The 21,227-nt window shown below is 42.8% G+C and overlaps 1 protein-coding gene across 1 annotated transcript in view; it reads right to left on the bottom strand.

Moving 5' to 3' along the window:
• CRACR2A (calcium release activated channel regulator 2A) overlaps positions 1–21,227 on the bottom strand; it is a 109,032-nt gene that overhangs the window by 8,168 nt on the left and 79,637 nt on the right. The window contains exons 8-13 of the mRNA XM_073567807.1: positions 19,892–20,079; positions 17,172–17,243; positions 15,012–15,057; positions 14,281–14,372; positions 11,910–12,246; positions 8,761–8,893 (exon numbers count right to left, since the gene is read on the bottom strand). Of these exons, the coding sequence (XP_073423908.1) occupies positions 8,761–8,893; positions 11,910–12,246; positions 14,281–14,372; positions 15,012–15,057; positions 17,172–17,243; positions 19,892–20,079 (868 nt within the window). The remainder of the gene's footprint in view (positions 1–8,760; positions 8,894–11,909; positions 12,247–14,280; positions 14,373–15,011; positions 15,058–17,171; positions 17,244–19,891; positions 20,080–21,227) is intronic.

Below are 21,227 nucleotides of genomic sequence, written 5' to 3'. Positions count from 1 at the left end.
TTCCCCTGGTGACCTCACATGGGGACCAGTAAATGAGATGTGAGCTCAGGTTCGAAAAATAATGAGATCCCCTATCTTAGGGATATCGGCTCACCTGAAGGTCCCAGGCGGGAGATATTAATGCCATATTTCTGATTATGATTTAGTTTTTTATACATATGAGACATGGCATATATAACTTTATCCATCTGGTTGATATTAATTCTGGCTAATGCACCTGCCACACAATTCATTGTAAGTGAATAACGTGTCTGGCACTGTGAAAATATGACTCCCATATGTATAGAATCTACACTTGTCACCAAAAAAAATATATTCATATTTATGGAAGGAACTAAAGCTCAACTAAAGCTTCAGGATTTGAAGAGTGTTTAGGAGGAAGTATGGGTCAAAATCGCACCTCATCAATGCCTGCGACTAGTTTCTCCATACAGGAGGCGTTTTGAAGCTGTCATCATCAACAAAGGCTTCTGTATGAAGTAGCAAATATATTTCAGTTAGAGTTTTCAAAAACTATACTAGGGGCAGTAAATTAACCCGATATCAAATATGGGCTTTATCTTGCTGAGCCACTATTGTAAAAAACAATACACAATTTGCCTCAAACATCCCTTTAAGGTTGGACGAAGTGTCAATCCTGGGATTTCTTTTATTGTTTTGTTCTTTGGTTGTTAAAACCCAAAACAAGTCCTGTCATTAACTGTTTTTTTTAATCAAAAAGGCATCATGGTGCCAGATTTTAGAAAGGATACATGAAGCTTTCAATCACAACCCTCTGTACCCAAGATAAGTCTTTTGGTCCAGTTGTTAAAGGACATGTTTCTTTGGAAAATGATCTATTGTGTACTACAAGTGCTTTATGTTAACATTTTTTTAAGATTAGTTTTTACTCCAGTCACAAAAGCTGACTGTCACGTAGTGACTAGGGACTGTGAGCTCCTACCCAATCCCTCAAACTAGGGGCACCCTAGTCTATCTCTATCCCTGAATTACTCCTGAAGGTGGAGACGCCGGGGTCTTGTGCCTTGCTGTCCTCCTATATTAACTCTTATCTATTCTCTCCCCCGACCCAAGGAGATGTGAGGCCGAAGTGTATGGGATAACACTAACCAAACAATCAAGGGAAGATGGACAGGGTTAAATGAAAACTACAATCATATAAAATACAATCACCAAACAACAGAGTGGAACATAGGGGAGGTATAGAAAGGTGAAACTAAATAGGAGAGGATGAGGATGTACACACAAACAAACTCCAAGCAAACATCTCCTGAACAGCTCTCCAAAACATCTAGTCCAAACACAAACTTCACCTCCAACTCCTAACCAGGCAATAAGAGCTATCACTGGCAATTCCAAAGTGCCAGTGGCAAGCATATATAGCAGAGGGGAGTGGCCAACACTGAACAGCTGAGCCAATCTAGGTTGGATAACAAAAGGAGATTAACTGAACTGATTAACCCTTGCAATAGAAGCAATCAAAAAAACTGCACTGTTTAATAAGATGGTGAAGCAGTTCTAATCAGTGCAGGAGTTCGTGAAACCAGACACCGCAATCTTCTAGCCCCTCTCTGTGGCGGAATCCCCGTGACACTGAAATTTCCAGTTCTGTAGAGATCACTTCTTGTTCGTGGTTATTCTGTGATGGGAATAGGCCATGAGGTCGAGTCCACATCCTAGTGGTGGATTTTGAAAATCTCCACCACATTTTGTGCCACAGGGTTATCACATAATCCTGGATCACCAGCCTCCAAGTTCTCCCTCTACATTGGTTTTATATGGAGCACTATACTCACCAACAAACAAAAACAGCAGCAAAAATAACAATAATAAAAAAGTTAAATTTAAAACAAAAAAATCAAGTTTTTTTCTCTTTGAAACTAAGTATCATTTTAGTTCCATTTCAACGTTTTTGTTGTTGCTGTTTTTGTGACATTTTTGGTCTTTTGTTCTCCTCCACCTGTCATTCTCATAATCCATAAGCGTTCCCTTTTCGCATATTTTAGCTGATGTAAAATGTTATCAAGAGCACAATCTGTTTATAGTAGCAATTTTCTTCCCTACAGTAGAAAGAAGTCACTGAGATGTGGCAGGAGAACAGGTTGGAGCTTCACCTTTGACCCTGTGGATTTGGCATGCGAAAAACTGGAATATATAACCCTAATTTATGATGGCGTTTTACAGCAGCAGGAGATGGAGCGCTGTGGATAAGGTATGCATGGCTGGACACTTTTAGTTTTTTGGCAGCATAACCCGTAATATCACACATCGCGGTCTGGGCTTGCTGCATTGATCGACCCCAGGGGACATATTCAACTTTATGTTTGAAGGAACGAAGCAGGAGAACCTGAATAGGTAATGGAGCATGAAAGAGGAAGTGCTTAAGCCGAGGTATAACCTTCCTAAGAGATTTAGGATATCCAAAAAATTGGATACAACCTGCTATGTTTTATTTAGGAGGCTAATAAGATGAGGCTGCTGGGAACTACAACATCTGGTGCTAATATTAGAAAAGGCGGCATAATTAGTCTTAATCAATTAGCACACTGATTAGGAAACATATTGTAGATCATTTAAGATACACCAAGTACTGGACGTGTGTGATATAACATGTTTGGATAGTTTTTGGCCTATATTGGATGCTACAAGAAATTGTGTAATTTGCTATTCTCTGCCTGTTGTCAAGTGTAATCCGTCTCTAGTAAGAGAGGCCCGAGAATGATAACATTGGGGTAGATATTTGATTCTCAACCGGAAGTGGATCAGATCTTTGTCTTTCCACAGGAAGTGAGGTAGGGTATTAGACTCTCTACAAGTGGGGGCAGGTCTTTATCTCTATAGGAAGTGGGGTTGGGTTTTTGTTACGCTATGAAGTGTAATAGGAATTTAACACTCTACAGGAAGTTGGGGCATGTCATTGTTTCTCAACAGGAAGTGGGGAGGATATTTGTCTTTCCACAAAAATTGGGGGCACGTCTTCAAATCTCTAAAAGTGGGAACAGATCTTTGTTTTTACAGGGAGTGGGGAAGGTCTTTATCTCTCAGGTCATTGTTTCTACAGGAAGTGGAATGAGAACCTGACTCCTTAGAGGAAGTGGGGGGACGTCATCATTTCTCAACAGGAAGTTGGGAGGATCTTTGTCTTTCAACAAGAAGTGGGGTCACATCTTTAATTTCCTTCAAATGAGGGCAGGTCTTTGTCTCTATGGGTAGTGGGGAAGGTCTTTGTCTCGCTACAGGATATGGGGCCAGGTCTTTGTTTTTACAGGAAGTGGAATGGGAATTTAACACTACAGGATTTGGGAGTAGGTCATCATTTCGCAACAGGAAGTGGGGAAGATCTTTGTCTTTTCACAAAAAGTGGGGCATGTCTTCGAATCTCTACAAGTGGGGACTGTTATTTGCTCTTACAGTAAGTAGGGCAGGTCTTTGTTTCTCTACAGGAAATGGTCTTGGGTCTTTGTTTCTACAGGAATGGGAATTTGACACTCCACAGCAAAAGGGGGGACCAGCAGGAAGTAGGGCGGATCTTTGTCTTTACAGAATACGAGGGGAGTGGATCTTCGACTCTCTACAAGTGAGGGCAGGTCTTTGTTTCTAGAAGAAGTGGGGTCTGGTCTTTGTTTCTCCATAGGAAGAGGAATGGGAATTCAACTCTCTACAGGAAGTGGAGATGGGACATCATTTTTCAACAGGATGTGGGATGAGTTTTTATCTCTTTGCCGCAAGTAGAAGAAACACATAAAAGAGAAGTGTGTTCAGTTCAGGGCAGGCAACCCATTGGAAAATGGGAAGTGCAATGCATACTGGGAAATGATGGAATGGAAGTTCCAGTTCCTTTTGTGCTGGTAAATTGTTTATCAAGTGGAACCATTCATTAGCAAAGTGTAGATAGCAAGTTTCAAAGCTGGAGTATTGGGACAGTTCCTGCACGTATTAGACTTAATATGTGCATCAAAAGCAGTTTTAACTTGTAGGGGTATGTGAACAGCATTGCCATGCTTTTACTACTGATTTGGGTAAAAATACACTATGTAGAATCAAAATATTTTTAGGACGCTTACCGTACTAGTTATAGCATCCATCTTCCTATAATTATATTAATTTATTTGTATACTCAGGTGATGCAACAAAATACCCGATCCAACCCATTAGATAAGAGTGGTGTCGATTTTCTAAACTTTGGGCAGGAGTGTAGCCATAGTGGGTGCAGAAGTATCTGTGCTCTGGAGCATAAAGGGACCCAAGAGGTTCCCTTGGCTTGTATGTGGTACAAACAACCTGTAGACAGAGGTGGTGCTGTTTTCAGAAGAACTCACCTTAAAGATCAGCTGTCACTTTCGACAAATATTGTCCTTGTGTTTTTTATCCTGGTGCAAACGCCGCTGTTCTCCTGAATCCGGCGATGTTTTTCTTTTGTTCCTGCACCCCTCCGTTCCTGAGATATGGACTCCTCTTCTACTTTTATTAACCAAGTGGGTGTGATTGTCAACTGTTTACTGTGGAGGTCTTCTTGTTGACCACACCTAGTTGACTAACAAGACTAAATTTAATATATGAAGTAAAGAGGAGGTCGTATCTCGGGAACGGAGAGGAGCAGGAAGAAAAGAAAAATGTTGATGGATTTAGAAGAACTGCGGCATTTACAACAGATTTTTTTTTTTTTTTAATTACATATATATATATACACGGCAAGTGACAGATTCTATTTAAAGGGTTTCTCAACCTGGAAAAACCCTTCAAGGAGACAAGGTAAGTAAGGAGTCGTTTCGCCAATGCTCTAAAGGTCATCTAGTAGAGGTAGCTAGACAGTCAGGAAAACAAGGAGACTTTTTTTTTTTCAGTGGGCAACCCCTTTAAATGGAGACCAAAAAAAAAAAAGTTCTATTGTTTCTGTAAAGAAAACTCCATCTATAAACAGTGTACACATCTTTTCAGCACTTTTAAAGTTGAGATTAGCAGGAACAGTATATGACCTCTTGGTAAACCTGTCACTTGGAAGCCAGGAGCGATATTTATCCTGAAGACGCGCAGGAAGCCCTGTTCCGCGTTTCGCTCCCCTGCTGGCATCTTTTTCCGATCATATTAAAACTGTGTTTGTTGTGCACCGTGCCATCCTTTTTATATCATTTCATGGTGCGTTTTAATATAAATTATGCTGATATGATGCAAAATAGCCAAGCGCTTATGATAAATCAAGAGAGATATTCATGAGACGCGGCACAAACTGCTGCAAACCGAGGGCATTGAAGTCTGTTGACTGAATTTTTTTCCTGCTGGGACGGTGGGAGTTTTGTCACAGATACAGAATTTTCTTGGGTACATTTATCTGGGATGAAGCTTCTGGGTTCGGCTCAGTCATCAAAATATACAAGAAGTTCAATATCAGAATTTCGTATCAGTGTAGATATTGCTGTTATACCCTGAGCATTATTATAAGAGCCACCATCATTGTGCATAGATTTCCATACAATGTAGAGATCACTTTGCTATGAGGCACAGATATTACTGTCTCCTTTTGTGGCGCCCCTGAGGGTTCAGTCGCCACAGAGGTACTGCACCTCACCCAGAGGTGTGGTACCCCATTCTCAGGTAAGGAGGGGGCACCTCGCAGGACTCTAACACCTGCACCCATCACACACACTATAGCAGCAGGGCACCCTGGATGTTCTCTACGGGAGGATGATCTCATCCCTGGCTGGGTAGGAAAGGGAGTTGGGAGGTGGGTGGAGCTAGTAGGAAGAGAGCGGGAGAAGAGAATTCAGTTCAGTCAGAACTTGAGGAGAAAGTGAAAGTGGAAAGACGTGTGTGAAGCAGCTCCCTGTCAGGAGGAGCTGCAGAAAGGAAAGAGACAGATGGAAGCTCCTGGAGAGGAGAGGGGAACCTAGAGGCACGGCGCAACAACCATACTGCCCATGTGGCTCATTCCACGCCGGCCAGCAGGTAGAGGGATCAGGTTGCAGTGGGGTATCGGCCCACCTAGTCCAGTGGAATAATCATCAGACTCAACTGGCAAGCTGGAGGCAGAGGCACCTGTAGGTGTTTCAGCCAAAGCCACAGTTATCTTCTCCAAAAAGGCAGCCATATAGGAGCAAGGGGACGCAGAGAGGACATCGCCCGACAAGGTCTGCTGGCTTGGGATACAGACTGTGAGGTGTTGGGTAGGAAGAGGAGTAGAAAACCAGCACAGTGACATAGCCAGGAAAAGCATACACTCAAGGGAGTCCTGGGAAGGTGGATCCTGATCTACCTGGGAGTTTACTGAGCCCTTCACCTGAAGGACACAGCGCCAAGCGGGCATCTGTGTGCACCAGAACTGTGAGTAAACCTTTGGAACTGCACCCAGCTGTGTCCTCTAATTATTCCTACGTCACCTATCCAACTCTGCTACATCTATACATCTTTTCTATTACATATGCCCTGGGACTCAGCTCCATCTGTGGAAAGCTATACCAACTCTGCTGCATCACCACCTGTCCTAGCGGATCTGCACTGCAGCGCTGCTCACCTCTGACCAGAAACCACTGGTGGCGTCACAAACACTTATTACAAACTTTATAAACTTCATCCCTGGTAAATATTCCCCTTTTATTGGACCGCCCAGGGCCACGGATCGGGTCACTGCCGCAGTGGCACATCCTCTTTAAAAAGCGGACCGGTACCGAGTATCCCCACTGCCCTGGCGGTCGATCCACTTGTCTCTCCCTAACAATTTTACAGGTACTAGCACTGTCACCTCTCTCTTTCTATCACAAACTGTACTGTCTTCCACCACCTCTCCATCTCACCCTGTAAGTAATGTAGGTTCAGATAGTATTGCCTCCTTGTCTCTGAGAGTGCCTCTGATATTTGCCATATTTGTAGGTACAGAGAGTGCCGCCAACCTTCCTCTTCCCGTAAGCAATAACGGCACAAGTGAAACTGTCTTTTCCTGTAAGTGATGTAGGTACAGATAGTACTGTCTACCAGTTTCTTACTGTTAAAGGGGTTGTCCAGTCTTGCAATATCAATGACTTATTCTTTGGATATCCAGATAGGTAGGGGCTTGTCAATCTCACCATCAACTGTTTTCAGGTGGAGTGCTGGCCAGGTGAAGAGTGCAGCTCCCATTACTATTTTATGGCGACTCCCAAGAACTGCAGCTCAGCCCCTATCCAACAGGATAGATCATCGATACCATGAGGATGGATAACGCCTTTAATATTATCCTTTAATAGTAGGCCCAAAGAGTATTTACTCCTGGTGTTGGCCTGTAAATAATAAAGGCGCATAGAGTACTTCCTCCCTCTCTTCCTATACAGATCGTTCTTGTTTACTGAAAATGCTGTGGGCACAGATAGTACTACCTCCCAGTTTCTTGTTAAAAGTGATATAAACAGAGGTAGTAATTTATAGAAAATGTTGTGAGTACAGACAATACTGCCTCAACATGATGTAAGCACAGATAGTCCTTTATTGAAAATGTTGTGAGTATAGATAGTACTGACCCCCTGTCTCATGCTATAAATGATGTAAGGAAAGATAGTCCTTTAGTGAAATGCTTTGAGCACAGATAGTACTACCTTCTTGTCTCTCGCTATAAGTGATCACAGATGCAGAGATAATCGTTTACTGAAAATGCTGAATACAGACAATACTGCCTACCTGTCTCTCACCATAAATGATATACGGTAACCAAAGAAAGTCCTTTGCTGAAAATGCTGTGAGTACAGACAGTACTGCTTCCCTGTCTCTCGATATAAATGATGTAAGCACAAATAGGCCTTTACTGAAAATGCTGTGAGTACAGATAGTACTTTGTCCCTGTTTCTTGCTATAAATGATAAAAGCAAATACAGTCATTTACTGAAAATGTTATGAGTACAGATAGTACTGCATCTTTTATTTTTGGACTTCCTGAATTATTACATAAACTATTTAGACACATATCATAGTACCTTCCTTTCTCTTCCTGTAAATTATTTGCCATAGCTACGGTCAGCACTGCCGTCCCATAGGTTTGTACCTGCGCATTTGCCTCATGTTTTTTGGATATGCTGGCCTATTTTGCTTTTGTTGCACTTTGTTGTCAGGTGTCCCAGGACTAGGAACTCCTTCCCTGTCCCTAACACTAGGAGCACCCTAGCTCGCCCTTTTTCCCAGATTACGTCTGATGGTGAAGATGCCGGGGCCACATACCTTGCCTTAGCTCCTGAATCTGCCCTGTCTGTACCCTTCCCCCACCCAGGGAAGAAGGGAGCAGTAGTGTACCGTAATACACCAACCAGTCTAACAAAGTAATACAAACAGGCATAATGAAAAATACCAATCACACAAATGTACAAACACATATAACAGAGCAACGGGGAGTGGAGGATGGGGTTAAACCAAAGTAGAAGAAGAAAGGGAATTATCTCACACACCACACCAAGCAACGGTCACAGATTAATTCTCCAAATGCCTTCTCAAATAACAACCAACAACAACCTCCAGCCATGCAGGATACACTAACTCTGACAATGTGTGCTAGCCAGGGCCAAGATTATATAGGCTATGGGAGTGGCTAACAGGGAACAGCTGAGAACCTTAATACAGGAAATCTTCCAGGAGCTCTCAACTGAGCAGATTACCCCCTGTACTGCTAAAATAAATTTACACCATTTAATATGAAGGTGAAGTACTTCTAATTAGTACAGGAGTAGGAGAACTCATACGCTGCGGTCTTCTGGCTCCTCTGTGTCGTGGTAAACCCGTGACAGCAGTCACATGAATTACATGTACCTACAGTAGCTGAGGTTCCAGGATAAAAACTGTCTTCACAAAACCTTCTAAGGAACGATGTCTTTCCCACACTCGAATTTCCAACCACTACTATTTTAAACATTCGATCCGGGGGGCAATATATATGTTCTTCCTTTGAAAAAAAAATAAATAAATAATTTCAAATTTCGATTTTGTATGCCCATTATGCCTAAGAATGTCCACTCACCCTAAAGTGAGTGGTCAGTCATGCATGCGCATTACCGCATGAGGGCACATGGTACCACCATTTCAAGATTCATATGGGTGATTCATATGGGTGCCGGCAGATATTATTATTATTATTATTTATTGTTATAGCGCCATTTATTCCATGGCGCTTTACATGTAAGGAGGGGTATACATAAAAACAAGTACAATAATCTTAAACAATACAAGTCATAACTGGTACAGGAGGAGAGAGGACCCTGCCCGCGAGGGCTCACAATCTACAAGGGATGGGTGATAATACAGTAGGCGAGGGTAGAGCTGGTCGTGCAGCGGTTTGGTGGATCGGTGGTTACTGCAGGTAGGCTTGTCGGAAGAGGTGGGTCTTCAGGCTCTTTTTGAAGGTTTCGATGGTAGGTGAGAGTCTGATATGTTGTGGTAGAGAGTTCCAGAGTAGGGGTGATGCGCGAGAGAAATCTTGTATGCGATTGTGGGAAGAGGAGATAAGAGGGGAGTAGAGAAGGAGATCTTGTGAGGATCGGAGGTTGCGTGCGGGAAAGTACCGGGAGACGAGGTCACAGATGTATGGAGGAGACAGGTTGTGGATGGCTTTGTATGTCATGGTTAGGGTTTTGTAATGGAGTCTCTGGGCAATTGGGAGCCAGTGAAGGGATTGACAGAGGGGAGAAGCTGGGGAATAGCGGGGGGACAGGTGGATTAGTCGGGCAGCAGAGTTTAGAATAGATTGGAGGGGTGCGAGAGTGTTTGAGGGGAGGCCACAGAGCATGAGGTTGCAGTAGTCAAGGCGAGAGATGATGAGGGCATGGACTAGGGTTTTTGCAGATTCTTGGGTGAGGAATGAACGGATTCGTGAAATATTTTTGAGTTGAAGTCGGCAGGAAGTGGAAAGGGCTTGGATATGTGGTTTGAAGGAGAGATCAGCGTCAAGGATTACTCCGAGGCAGCGAGCTTGTGGGACTGGGGAGAGTGGGCAGTCATTTACTGTAATTGATAGGTTCGTAGGGGGGGTCACGTGAGATGGGGGAAAGATGATGAGTTCTGTTTTGTCCATGTTGAGTTTCAGAAATCTAGCGGAGAAGAAGGATGAAATAGTGGACAGACATTGAGGGATTCTGTTTAGTAGGGAGGTGATATCTGGTCCAGAGATGTAGGTCTGTGTGTCATCAGCGTAAAGATGATACTGAAAGCCATGAGATTCTATGAGCTGTACCAGGCCAAAGGTGTAAATAGAGAACAGCAGGGGCCCAAGGACTGAACCTTGTGGGACTCTGACAGATAGGGGGCACGGTGAGGAGGCGGTGTGTGAGTGGGAGACGCTGAATGTCCGGTTTGTTAGGTATGATGAGATCCAGGATAGGGCCAAGTCTGTGATGCCGAGGGATGAGAGGGTCTGTAATAATAGGGAATGGTCCACTGTGTCAAAGGCAGCCGACAGGTCCAGGAGGAGGAGAACAGAGTAGTGTCGCTTGCTCTTGGCGGTTAAGAGGTCATTGGTGACCTTAGTAAGGGCATTTTCAGTGGAGTGGTGTGACCGGAAGCCAGATTGTAAGCGGTCGAAGAGGGAGCAAGAAGAGAGATGGGAGGACAGTTCAAGGTAGACGTGTTGTTCCAGTAGCTTGGAGGCGTAGGGGAGAAGTGATATAGGGCGATAGCTAGATACAGAGGATGGGTCAAGAGAGGGCTTTTTGAGGATAGGTGTGATGGAGGCATGTTTAAAGCTTGAGGGGAAAACACCAGTTGTTAGTGATAGGTTGAAGAGATGGGTTAGGGTTGGGATGAAGACTGTGGTGAGGTTTGGTATGAAGTGGGATGGGATCGGGTCGAGTGCACAGGTGGTGAGATACATCACAAGCAATCATATCTTCATCACCAACTGCATCCTGTGCACAGGTAATAAATTCTATTCCACTTCCCACAAAAAGTTATCTCCTATCTCTGTTATTCAATTGAATAGGGTAGGTCACAAGTCTGGACTGGACAACCCTTTTGATGTTGTAGGCCATGACAGTACTTATTCCTTGTCTCTGCATATAAATGAATGCAGAGATAGTACTGCCTCCCTGTCCTTAACTAAAAATGATGCAATCTCAGATAGTTTGTTCTTTACTAAAAGTGCTGTGAGTACAGACAGTACTGCCTCCCAGTCTCTTGCAAAAAAATTATATCAGCACAGATAGTCCTTTACTAAATATGCTGAGACGAATAGTGCTGTCTCCTGTCTCTTGCTATAAATGATGTAAGCAGAGAGTCCAAAACTAGAAATTCAGTGTAAGCACAGATAGTACTGCCTCCCGGTCTCTTGCTATAAATGATGCAAGCACAGAGTCCAAAACTGAAAATGCTGTGAGCACAAATATTACTGCTATACATTATGTGGGAACAGAAAGTCCTTTATTTACTGAAAATGCTGTGTGCACAGGCAGTACTACCTCCCTGTCACTAAAAATGATATAAGCACAGATAGTCTTTCACTGAAAATGCTGTGAACAAACATAGCACTGCCTTGCTGTCTCTCTATAAATTAGGCACACACTGATAGTCCTTTATATAAAATGCTGTTGGCACAGGAAGTATTGCCTCATAGTCTCTTGATATAAATGAAGTAAGCATAGATAATCCCTAACTGAACATGCTGTAAGCACTGCCTCCCTGTCTATAACTTACCTAAGAACAGATAGTCCTTTACTGAAAATGTTTGGCGTACAGATAGTACTGCCTCCTTGTCTCTTCCTATACAGTAAATGATATAGTGATGCTGGGAGAACAGATAATTTGAGCTGTGAGCCTCCATTTCTCTTTCTCTCTTATGGAGTAACTTGTTTTTTTTTTTGGGGGGAGGATACCATTTTTAACTTCTAAGATTTCTGTAGAGATAGCTCCTGGCCTCTAAACCACTAACCTGACTTTTGGCCTGTAACCCATAAACCTAATCGTAGACTTACATTTGGCAAGGTTTCTTTTCCTACTGGTTGTCCTCTTGGAGAAGAAGGCACATCTTTTGGAGGAATTTCCTCTTTATTTAGGAAGACCTGTTCAGTGTGCTTTAGGTTTTCTTCCTTCTCATCCACCTCCTGCCAGTTGTTCAATGGTCTCTCAGGTTGATTTTCTAAATATTGGGGAAGATGATCCTCTTCGATGGATATTATTCTCAGTAAATGGTTTCCTTTGGTCGGTTTGCTTTCCACGTAGCTGTCGGTCTCCGTTATAGACACAGCATTGCCATTCGACCCGACTGAGTTCCGTTTAGGTGAAAATACATCTTCCTCTTCAGATGACTGACTGGAGGGACAGCAACAAAATCAAAGATCAGCTGAACCATCACTGCAGGACTAGATGTCACATGCACAGCAGTCCAGCCAATCTGTACAACTCCGCCCCTTACACTGATTGGCAGTTTGCCAACAGTGTACACAGAAAGCTGCCAATCAGTGTTGTGGGCGGGGTTATACTCTGACCTCTGCTACACCTACAGCACAGATTCTGTCAAAACTGCACTAAGCAGCACAGTAAGTGACACATCACTGGAATCAGTGTCTCTGACACTACATCATACTGCTCTCAGATTACATAGCAAAAACCTGCTGACAGATTCCCTTTATTGTGTAAGGTCAGGACCAGAAGCATCAGGAGAGCTTATATGAGATTTGCATAGCTAATATTTTGATGATGGACCACCGAAGTCTCTCTTAGACCAGGTTCATACGGGCAAATTTCACAATTCGTATAGCGATTACAATGCCCGGACTGATTGTGGGTCTCATGACGTAAACCTATGTGTCTATGAGGGTCAGGAGATCTGTTGCCAATCCCCATATACAGTATAGGCCGTGAAATATGCAAGTCTGAACCCGGCTGTAGGAGTATACGGAAATGTAAGGTGAGTTTCACCTAATTTCCCCAATATTAACCTTTTTTTTTGCCATTTTTAGTAACAAATCTTTTCACTTAAAATGCAATTTTGAAGCCTATTTTTTGTCTTTTTTGCAGTGTAACACCCATGACAATGGAATCTATTTCGAGCCGTGGCCTTGCTTGCTCCGAGGTGTGCAGCATTGTGTGAATTCTGGCAACAATTCATCAAATTCAATTAATTGTGGAGAGGAATAATAATTGAGAGCATCTCTCCGGATGTACTTCCAATTAGTGAATAATTACCTGATGTGCGAATGCATTAAAAATATAAAATGGTCCACCCAGCACTTGGAAGTAATTTAGGCTCCTGCGGAGCACCCTAAAATTAGGTGTTCTGCTAAGAAGGTTTTATTAATTATATGGCTTACATAGGGAAGGGATGGTACTTCAGTCCTACATTAGCGTGCGTGTGAAAAGACTAGAATTTCAGAATTTTGGGATAATATTTAAGTCTATTCTAAAAAAAAACTTTAATATCCATTATGGCCATTGAGGAACCTACACAGAGGATTGTTAGAAGCCACTTCAAACAGTACACATACTGCATATAGTGTGAGAGCACAGACTTAATGGATGACCCAATATTACACGGACTTTTAAAGAGGACCTGTCACTAGATCAAAAGTAATTAGGTTTTGTTCTTATCTTATTCCTGATGCTCCTCTGAGTATTCCGCTTTTTGTTTTTTTCAAATCCGGCGTCCTGTTCCAGAGATATGGGTCTATTCATTTAGTGATTTTTCTTGTCACTACAAAGGGGCGTGACTCACAGGGTAATTATGCAGCGTAGCCTAAAGAGACGCCCCAGAGGAGCCTGCGAGCCACACCCTCTTGATAAAGACCATAAAATTAGCACTAAATAAAGAGACCCATATCTCTGGAACCCGACGGCGCATTTAAAAAATACAAAAATCGGAAAACTCAGGGGAGCGGCAGTAATAAAACAAGACCCAAAACTGACCCCTTTTGATCTGGTGACAGGTCCTCATTAAAGGGAAAATAAATATAAAAAATACACAATTATAGTAGTTGAAGCCTTGTCCGTGATCTTGTCTTCTACATGGGTCTTCTATATGGATCCCAGTATTCGTTTTTTATTGGAAGCCTTGTGGGTCCTCATAATAATAATCTTTTGGATGAAGAATGGTCAGCCTAGCTAGATGCCCACCAAAAATACACAATGAGGTCCAAGATGGAATATGGAAACAGGAGCCTAGTGGCACTGACTATTTGTCTATATAGTCACACAAGCAGCAAGTTCAAGAAAAGTTATGTGACCGACTACTGACCTAAATTTCGATAACCCCTTTATATCCTCCTTATTGGTGAAAATTTGATATTAAACTCTTCCATGGATTGACTTCTTACCTTCGGTCATGTTAAAATAAAATCCTAAAATTACCTTTTCATCGGAAGCTTCTTTTCGAAATATTTCCCAATTATGGATCCAGATCTTTGGTATTTCATTGATTTAGACGCATTCACTTTTGATTTCTGGGTAAGAAAAAAAAAGGGAAAAATATTTTGCCTCCTTCCCATGTCAGACACGACAAATCCAATTCTAAGTTCTGCCCTCCTACCCTATCAGTCGTATACGTAGTAACTGTTTGGACATAGTTGTTGGAGGTTTTTTTAGGCCAAAAGAGGGTAGAGTTTACAGAAATGCCAAGCAGAAGTGGGCTTTCTGGAGGGAAGTGGGGCTGGGCAATGGGCAGGACTAATAAGTCCTGAATTTGCCAACATCAATTTTGTAAACTATGCACTAGCGGGGATTAGAAGCTGATTGTATACTGATTCTAGGTTAAAGTAGAAGTATTCTGAAGTTTAAAAGTTGTCCTCTATCTGTGGTAACGGGGAAAACTTCCTAATTGCAGGGAATGCAACCTCTGAGCTCCTCGGGGGCGTGTCTTTAGGCTACTCTGCATTATTATCCTATGAGCACCACCCCCTTGGTAAAGACTATGAAAAGGAAAGCTATTAAAAAAATCCCATATCTCCAGAACCATATGGAGGATTAAAAAAAAAAAATATTGCTCAGAGGAGCAGTGAAATAAAAATCAGAGCAAAAATTGGCCACTTTGGACATGTACTCATAAATGTTAGCAAATGTGGAAAACCCATTTGGGTCTGTACCTGAAGGAAGCTGTCTCGTTCATCCCTTAGATGTTTATTCATTTCCCTGGGTGAGAAAAAAAGAATAAAAATGTACAAAAAGTGCTCCAAAATTAAAGTTTTATTTAAGAGATGAGGGTGTTGCTGATAATAAATACTCAATTCATAGTAAAGAGGTATTCTACAATCACTAATAAGGCCCATATGTCAGAGCCATGAACATGAAGCCTATATGGTGACATCTGGTGTTTGCACTCTTCTGTACCTTGAAGCCTCCAACATCCTATCTTGGGAGCAGTATTTCTAGGCAATGGGATGTGGGCTTCTTTAAAAATGTGGCAGCATTTTCCGTCTATAGTGTTTCACTGTCTATTGCTGACTACAGAGTGAGTTAACTGAGAATCCACCAGTGAGCTTATTTTGACTCATCTGACAGGAGAGTTTGTCACTCTTTTATCTGTCTTGTCCTCCTGAGCTCCTCTCTGCTGATCAATGATCACATCAATGTTGAATGTGTAGGGAAACAAAGAGCCCGTAAAAGCCAAACGGTGCAAAATTGATAATGAAACCCAATTGTGAAAATTATTTTTAGCCCAAAATACATGCATTTAAATTAAAATAAGTCCCCAAAGGTGAACCATTGCCAATAATTTGCTAAAATTATATCCAGTCTTGACAATCCCATGGGAGTTACAGTACTTCAACACTTTCTATAATTGTTAAACTTTGATACAATGTATCATTGAAGATAAAATACATAAGCACGGATTTAGTCGACACCCCACCTACCATCATTGGCACCTAGCACTTGGGGTATGTGCCCAATCTGTGCCCCCTAACCACCCTCCATCAATGGATATGTATTATTTTCCAATAGTGTAGTCATACAACATTAAGAACAATTGTTCAATGCATCACACATCTGTAAATGGGAAGGCACCCATTACCCCCTCATACTGTTTCTTCATGCACTCCTCCTCATTCCCCATTCCTTTTTTGTACCCATACCCCCTCGCTCCTCCTACTATTTCCTCAAATTTCCCCCCCACCCCTTGCTCCCCATACTGTGTCCACACCCATCCCCACATACTGTTTCCTCACACATCCCCCTCACTCTCCATAATGTGTCTACACTCATCCCCCTCATTCCTCATACTAAGTTGACACTCTCCTCCCCTCGCTCTCTATACTGTCCGTACCCATGCCCCGCTCATTCACCATATTGTGTTTGCACCTATCCCCCTTCATCGCTCCCAATACTGTGTCTGCCCCATTCCTCACCTCTCTCAAACCAAGTATGGTATCTGCACCAATCCCTACTTGCTCCACCTACTGAGTCTGCACTCACCCTCTTGTACGCCATACTGTTTCTGCAACAATTCTCTCCCTCTCTTGCTCCAATATGGTGTCTGCACCCATTCCTCCCTCGCGCCCATACTGTTTCTGCACCCATTTCCCCCTTTCTCTTCCAATACTGTGTCTGCACCCATCCCCCCTCACGTCCTATACTGTGGCTGCACTCATCCCCAAATTTCTCCCCATACTGTGCCCGCACCCATCCCCCTCCCTCACTCCCAAAACTGCATCTACACCCATCCCCCTAGCTCCCAATACTGTGTCTGCATCCATCCCTTCAATTACTCCCAATACTGTGTCTGCACCTATTCCTCACCTCTCTCACTCCAAGTACGGTATCTGCACCAATCCCCACTCGCTCCTCATACTGTGTCTGCACTCAACCCCTTGTACGCCATACTGTTTCTGCAACAATTCTCCCCCTCCCTTGCTCCCAATATGGTGTCTGCATCCATTCCCCCCTCACTCCCCATACGGTGTCTGCACCAATTTTGCCCTTTCTCTTCCAATCCTGTGTCTGCACCCATCTCCTCTCACATCCCATACTGTGTCTGCACCAATTCCCAAATTGCTCTCCATACTGTGTCCGGACCCATCCCTCCTCCCTCACTCCCAAAACTGCATCTGCACCCATCCCCCTACTCACAATACTATGTCCGCATCCATCCCTCTGCTTACTTACTCTCACTAAGGGGGGGCAGAAAAATACACCCGCCTGCCCCCCCACTAGATTCGCCCCTGCAGGAAGCCAACTCCCCACCATTAATTATGAATACCCTAATGTTGCGTTTGTTAATGGGGTTTTTTTTAGCAGACATCACTTACCTTAACAAGTCGAGCTGTTTTAGAAGTGCTGAGCGCTCCCGTTGGAGACTCTCCGTGACCCGGTAGACCTCCCTGAAACACAATAACAGTGTAACAATATAAGATATGAGGTGGCGAAAAATAACTTTTTGACCCCTTCAGGTACCAGGACCCGACACCATCTACTACTGCTGTCATTGCTTGGAGTTACTAAAGTCATTCCCATCCATCAGCATGTGAGCAGTGCTGCTTTATACTGTCCTATGCGGTAGCTAACCGTATGGGTGCAAGAAAAATATGTCACCTTTAGCCAATAAGTTTGGTACTTAGGGGAGAACACCTCACTGCTGCATAGGAAAGGTCTGCAACTGGAAATGAAGGCAACAGCTTTTTAAACCTAATTTTATGATAAATATATATATATATATATATATATATATATATACACACACAGTGGGAGGAATAAGTATTTGATACACTGCCAATTTTACAAGTTTTCCCACCTACAAAGAATGGAGAGGTCTATAACTTTTATTGTAGGTACACTTCACCTGGGAGAGACAGAGTCTAAAAAAAATCCAGAAAATTACATTGCATTTTATTGCATGAAATAAATATTTGATACAGTAGAAAAATAGAACCTAATATTTGGAACAGAAACATTTGTTTGCAATTACAGAGGTCAGACGTTTCCTGGAGTTCTTGGCCAAGTTTGCACACACTGATATAGGGATTTTGGCCCACTCCTCCATACAGATCTTCTACAGATATTTCAACATACGGGGTTGTCACTGGCAACATTGAGTTTCAGCTCCCTCCAGAGATTTTCTCTTGGGTTCAGGTCTGGAGACTGGCTAGGCCACTCCAGGACCTTGAAATACTTCTTACAGAGCCACTTCTTAGTTGCCTTCGCTGTGTGTTTCAGGTCATTGTCATGCTGGAAGACCCAGCCACGACCAATCTTCAATGCACTTACTGAGGGAAGGAGGTTGTTGGCCAGAATATCGCAATATGTGAACCCATCCATCCTTCTTTCAATACGGTGCAGTCATCCTGTCCATTTTACAGTAAAGCACCCCCAAAATATGATGTTTCCCCCACCATGCTTCACGGTTGGGACGGTGTTCTTGGCGTTGTACTAATCCTTCTTATTACTGCAAATCCCACGAGTGGAGTTGATACCAAAAAGTTCTATTTTGGTCTCATCTGACCACATGGCCTTCTCCCATGCCTCCTCTGGATCATCCAGATGGTCATTGGTGAACTTCAAACGGGCCTGGACATGTGCTGGTGTGAGCAGGTGGACCTTGTGTGCCCTTCAGGATTTTATTCCATTACGGCGTAGTGTGTTACTAACGGTAAGGTTTGAGACTGTGATCGCAGCTCTCTTCAGGTCATTGACTAAATCCACCTGTAGTTCTGGGCTGATTTCTGACCTTTCTCAGAATCATCATTACCCCACGAGGCGAGATCTTGCATGGAGGCCCAAACTGAGAAATGCATCTTCTGTTTCTTCCATTTTCTAATAATTGTGCCAACAGTTGTTGCCTTCTCACCAAGCAGCTTGCCTATTGTCCTGTAGCCCATCCCAGCCTTGTACAGGTCTACAGTTTTGTCCCCGGTGTCCTTAGACAGCTCTTTGGTCTTGGCCATGGTGGAGAGGTTGGAGTGTGATTTAGTGTGTGGACAGGTGTCTTTTATAGGGGTAACGCGTTCAAACTGCTGCAATTAATACAGGTAATGAGTGCAGAGTAGGATGATTCTCAAAGAAAAACTAACAGGTCTGTGAGAGCCAGAATTCTTGCTGGTTCGTCGGTGATCAGATACTTATTTCATGCAATAAAATGCAAATTAATTATGTAAATATCCTACAATGTGATTTTCTGTTTCTTATTTTTAGATTCTGTCTCTCACAGGTGAAGAGTACCTTCGATAAAAATTACAGACCTCTCCATTCTCTGTAGGTGGGAAAACGTGCAAAATCGACAGCGTATCAAATACTTATTTTCCCCACTGTAGATAGATAGATAATGGACAGAGAAAGCAGTGATAAAACAATTGTTTTCCAGAGCAACGAGATCCTAGCAAGGGAGCAGAATAACAAAAAGCCGCCACTTATAAATGATCTGTACCCCCCCCCCCCCCCCGGAATCTGAAGATGTAACTGGATGAGGAGAATGTGAGCAGAAAATACGTGGTTTGCATGAAATGCCGGCTAAGTATCGTCTGAAGCGCGTGGCGCAGGCTCAGGGGACGGCCGCTCCGGATGTATGTAGCTGCTCATGACTGATGCATAATAACACTTATAATGGGGAAGGAAAATCTAAAGTGAAATACAAGGAATATTCCTTATATATGGTACCATCCGAGCATCTACAAAGATTAAAGGACCATGTCACCTTTGGGATCATGTTTTTTTAATTGCTCCCATGCATCCAAAATAAAGAAAGTATGTTGGACACCGTCATGTTTAAATATTTTTTAATTATGTCTCCAGCTCCTATGTAATTATATGCATCTCCTTGGTAACAGACTACAAACAAACCCTGTGTAGTCTGATTTTGCACTCCTAAGAGTCGGGGGATCATTCCGAAATTCAAAGTAACCCCCAACCTCTGATAGGTGGGACCGGCTCCTATTAGAGGTTCATAGCAAATCATGTGCCTATGCCATAAATGTTTATGATGGGAATATCCCTTTAACTAACTCTCCATTGATAAAACCGATTGTGCGGTATGTACATTTCTCTCTCCTCGTGCAGCTGCGAGGCCTCCTCCTGCAGCAGCTTCAGTTGTCTCTGAGCTGTAATTAACTCTTGTGAGGTTCTCTCAAGTTCTCGTCTCATCTCTTTGTTCGTTAACTTCAGCTTCTCGTTCTCGGCTTTGGTCTCGTACTTGTCGTTATTCAGCTCCGTGCACTGACTCTCCAACTGCAACATATCCGGGAGGAGAAACACAGCAGATAAGGAGAAGTAATAATGAGAGAGATTTCTGAAAGATAAACCATTATGCTCATAATTTGTAACATTTTATAGAGTAGTTGGATGATGATAGATAGATAGACAGATAATAGATAGATAATAGATAGATAATAGGTAGATAAGATAGATAATAGATAGATAGATAATAGATAGATAATAGAAAGATAGATAATAGATAGATAATATATAATAGATAGATGATAGATAATAGATAGATAGATGATAGATAGATAGATAGATAGATAGATAGATAGATAGATAGATAGATAGTCTGCCCAGTGCATCATGTAAGTGTATCATACAAGTGTGTGGAGCAATGAAAGAATTAATCCAAAATGAAATATGATGTATACAGACTGTGCCCTGCCATTTGCCACCATCGCACTCTAATCAACATGTCCATTTATCTATTCTTCCTACAGGTGCGTGACCCAGCTTTTCCACACTGACTTTTCCATACCTCTGCTCCTTGCAATCACTTGGTATGCTTTTCAACTAACCCCTGCAATACCCCCAATGTTATTTATGACTTTACTCTGCCTTGATCATATACATCTGGCTCGCTCTTAATTGACCAAGATGAGCACAGACCACTCCTCTCTGCTTCACACCTGAATACACTTTCTAGCACATATATTGCATAGCATAAGTATGCCAAGATATCAGTCTGCCCCATGTATCATATAAGTTTATCCTACAAGTGTGTATCATACAAGTGTGAAGCTCAGAATTAATCCAGATTTGAACCAGAAGTTAACTAAAGGTAACTGGATACAGTCTAGGTAAACATTGTTTCTGTTTGTTTTCACCCTCATCCCTATAATCCTTCACTTTCTGCTAATCCCCCTAATTCCTGCACCAAGTAAGGAACTGTTCAGCTCTCCCTCCATCCTCCCCATCCATCTCACCTCCTCCTCAGAACTGTTCCTCAACATACAATCCTCTATATCCAAACACAGACAGCCCCCTCATGCCCTCTACTGCCTCCACCAGCTAAAACTCTCTCTGCTCCTCCTCACTGCCGGCGATATCTCTCCAAAAATCCTGGCCCTCCTCACCACATTCCCACAGTCATTTCTACCTCCTATCCACTCTCT

Source organism: Dendrobates tinctorius, unplaced genomic scaffold (assembly GCF_039654945.1).
Source record: "Dendrobates tinctorius isolate UK_male_01 unplaced genomic scaffold, ASM3965494v1 ptg000020l, whole genome shotgun sequence".
Classification (NCBI taxonomy): Eukaryota; Metazoa; Chordata; class Amphibia; order Anura; family Dendrobatidae; genus Dendrobates; species Dendrobates tinctorius.
The sequence above is the reverse complement of the archived record's forward strand: the minus strand, read 5'-3'. Positions and strand labels throughout refer to the sequence as shown.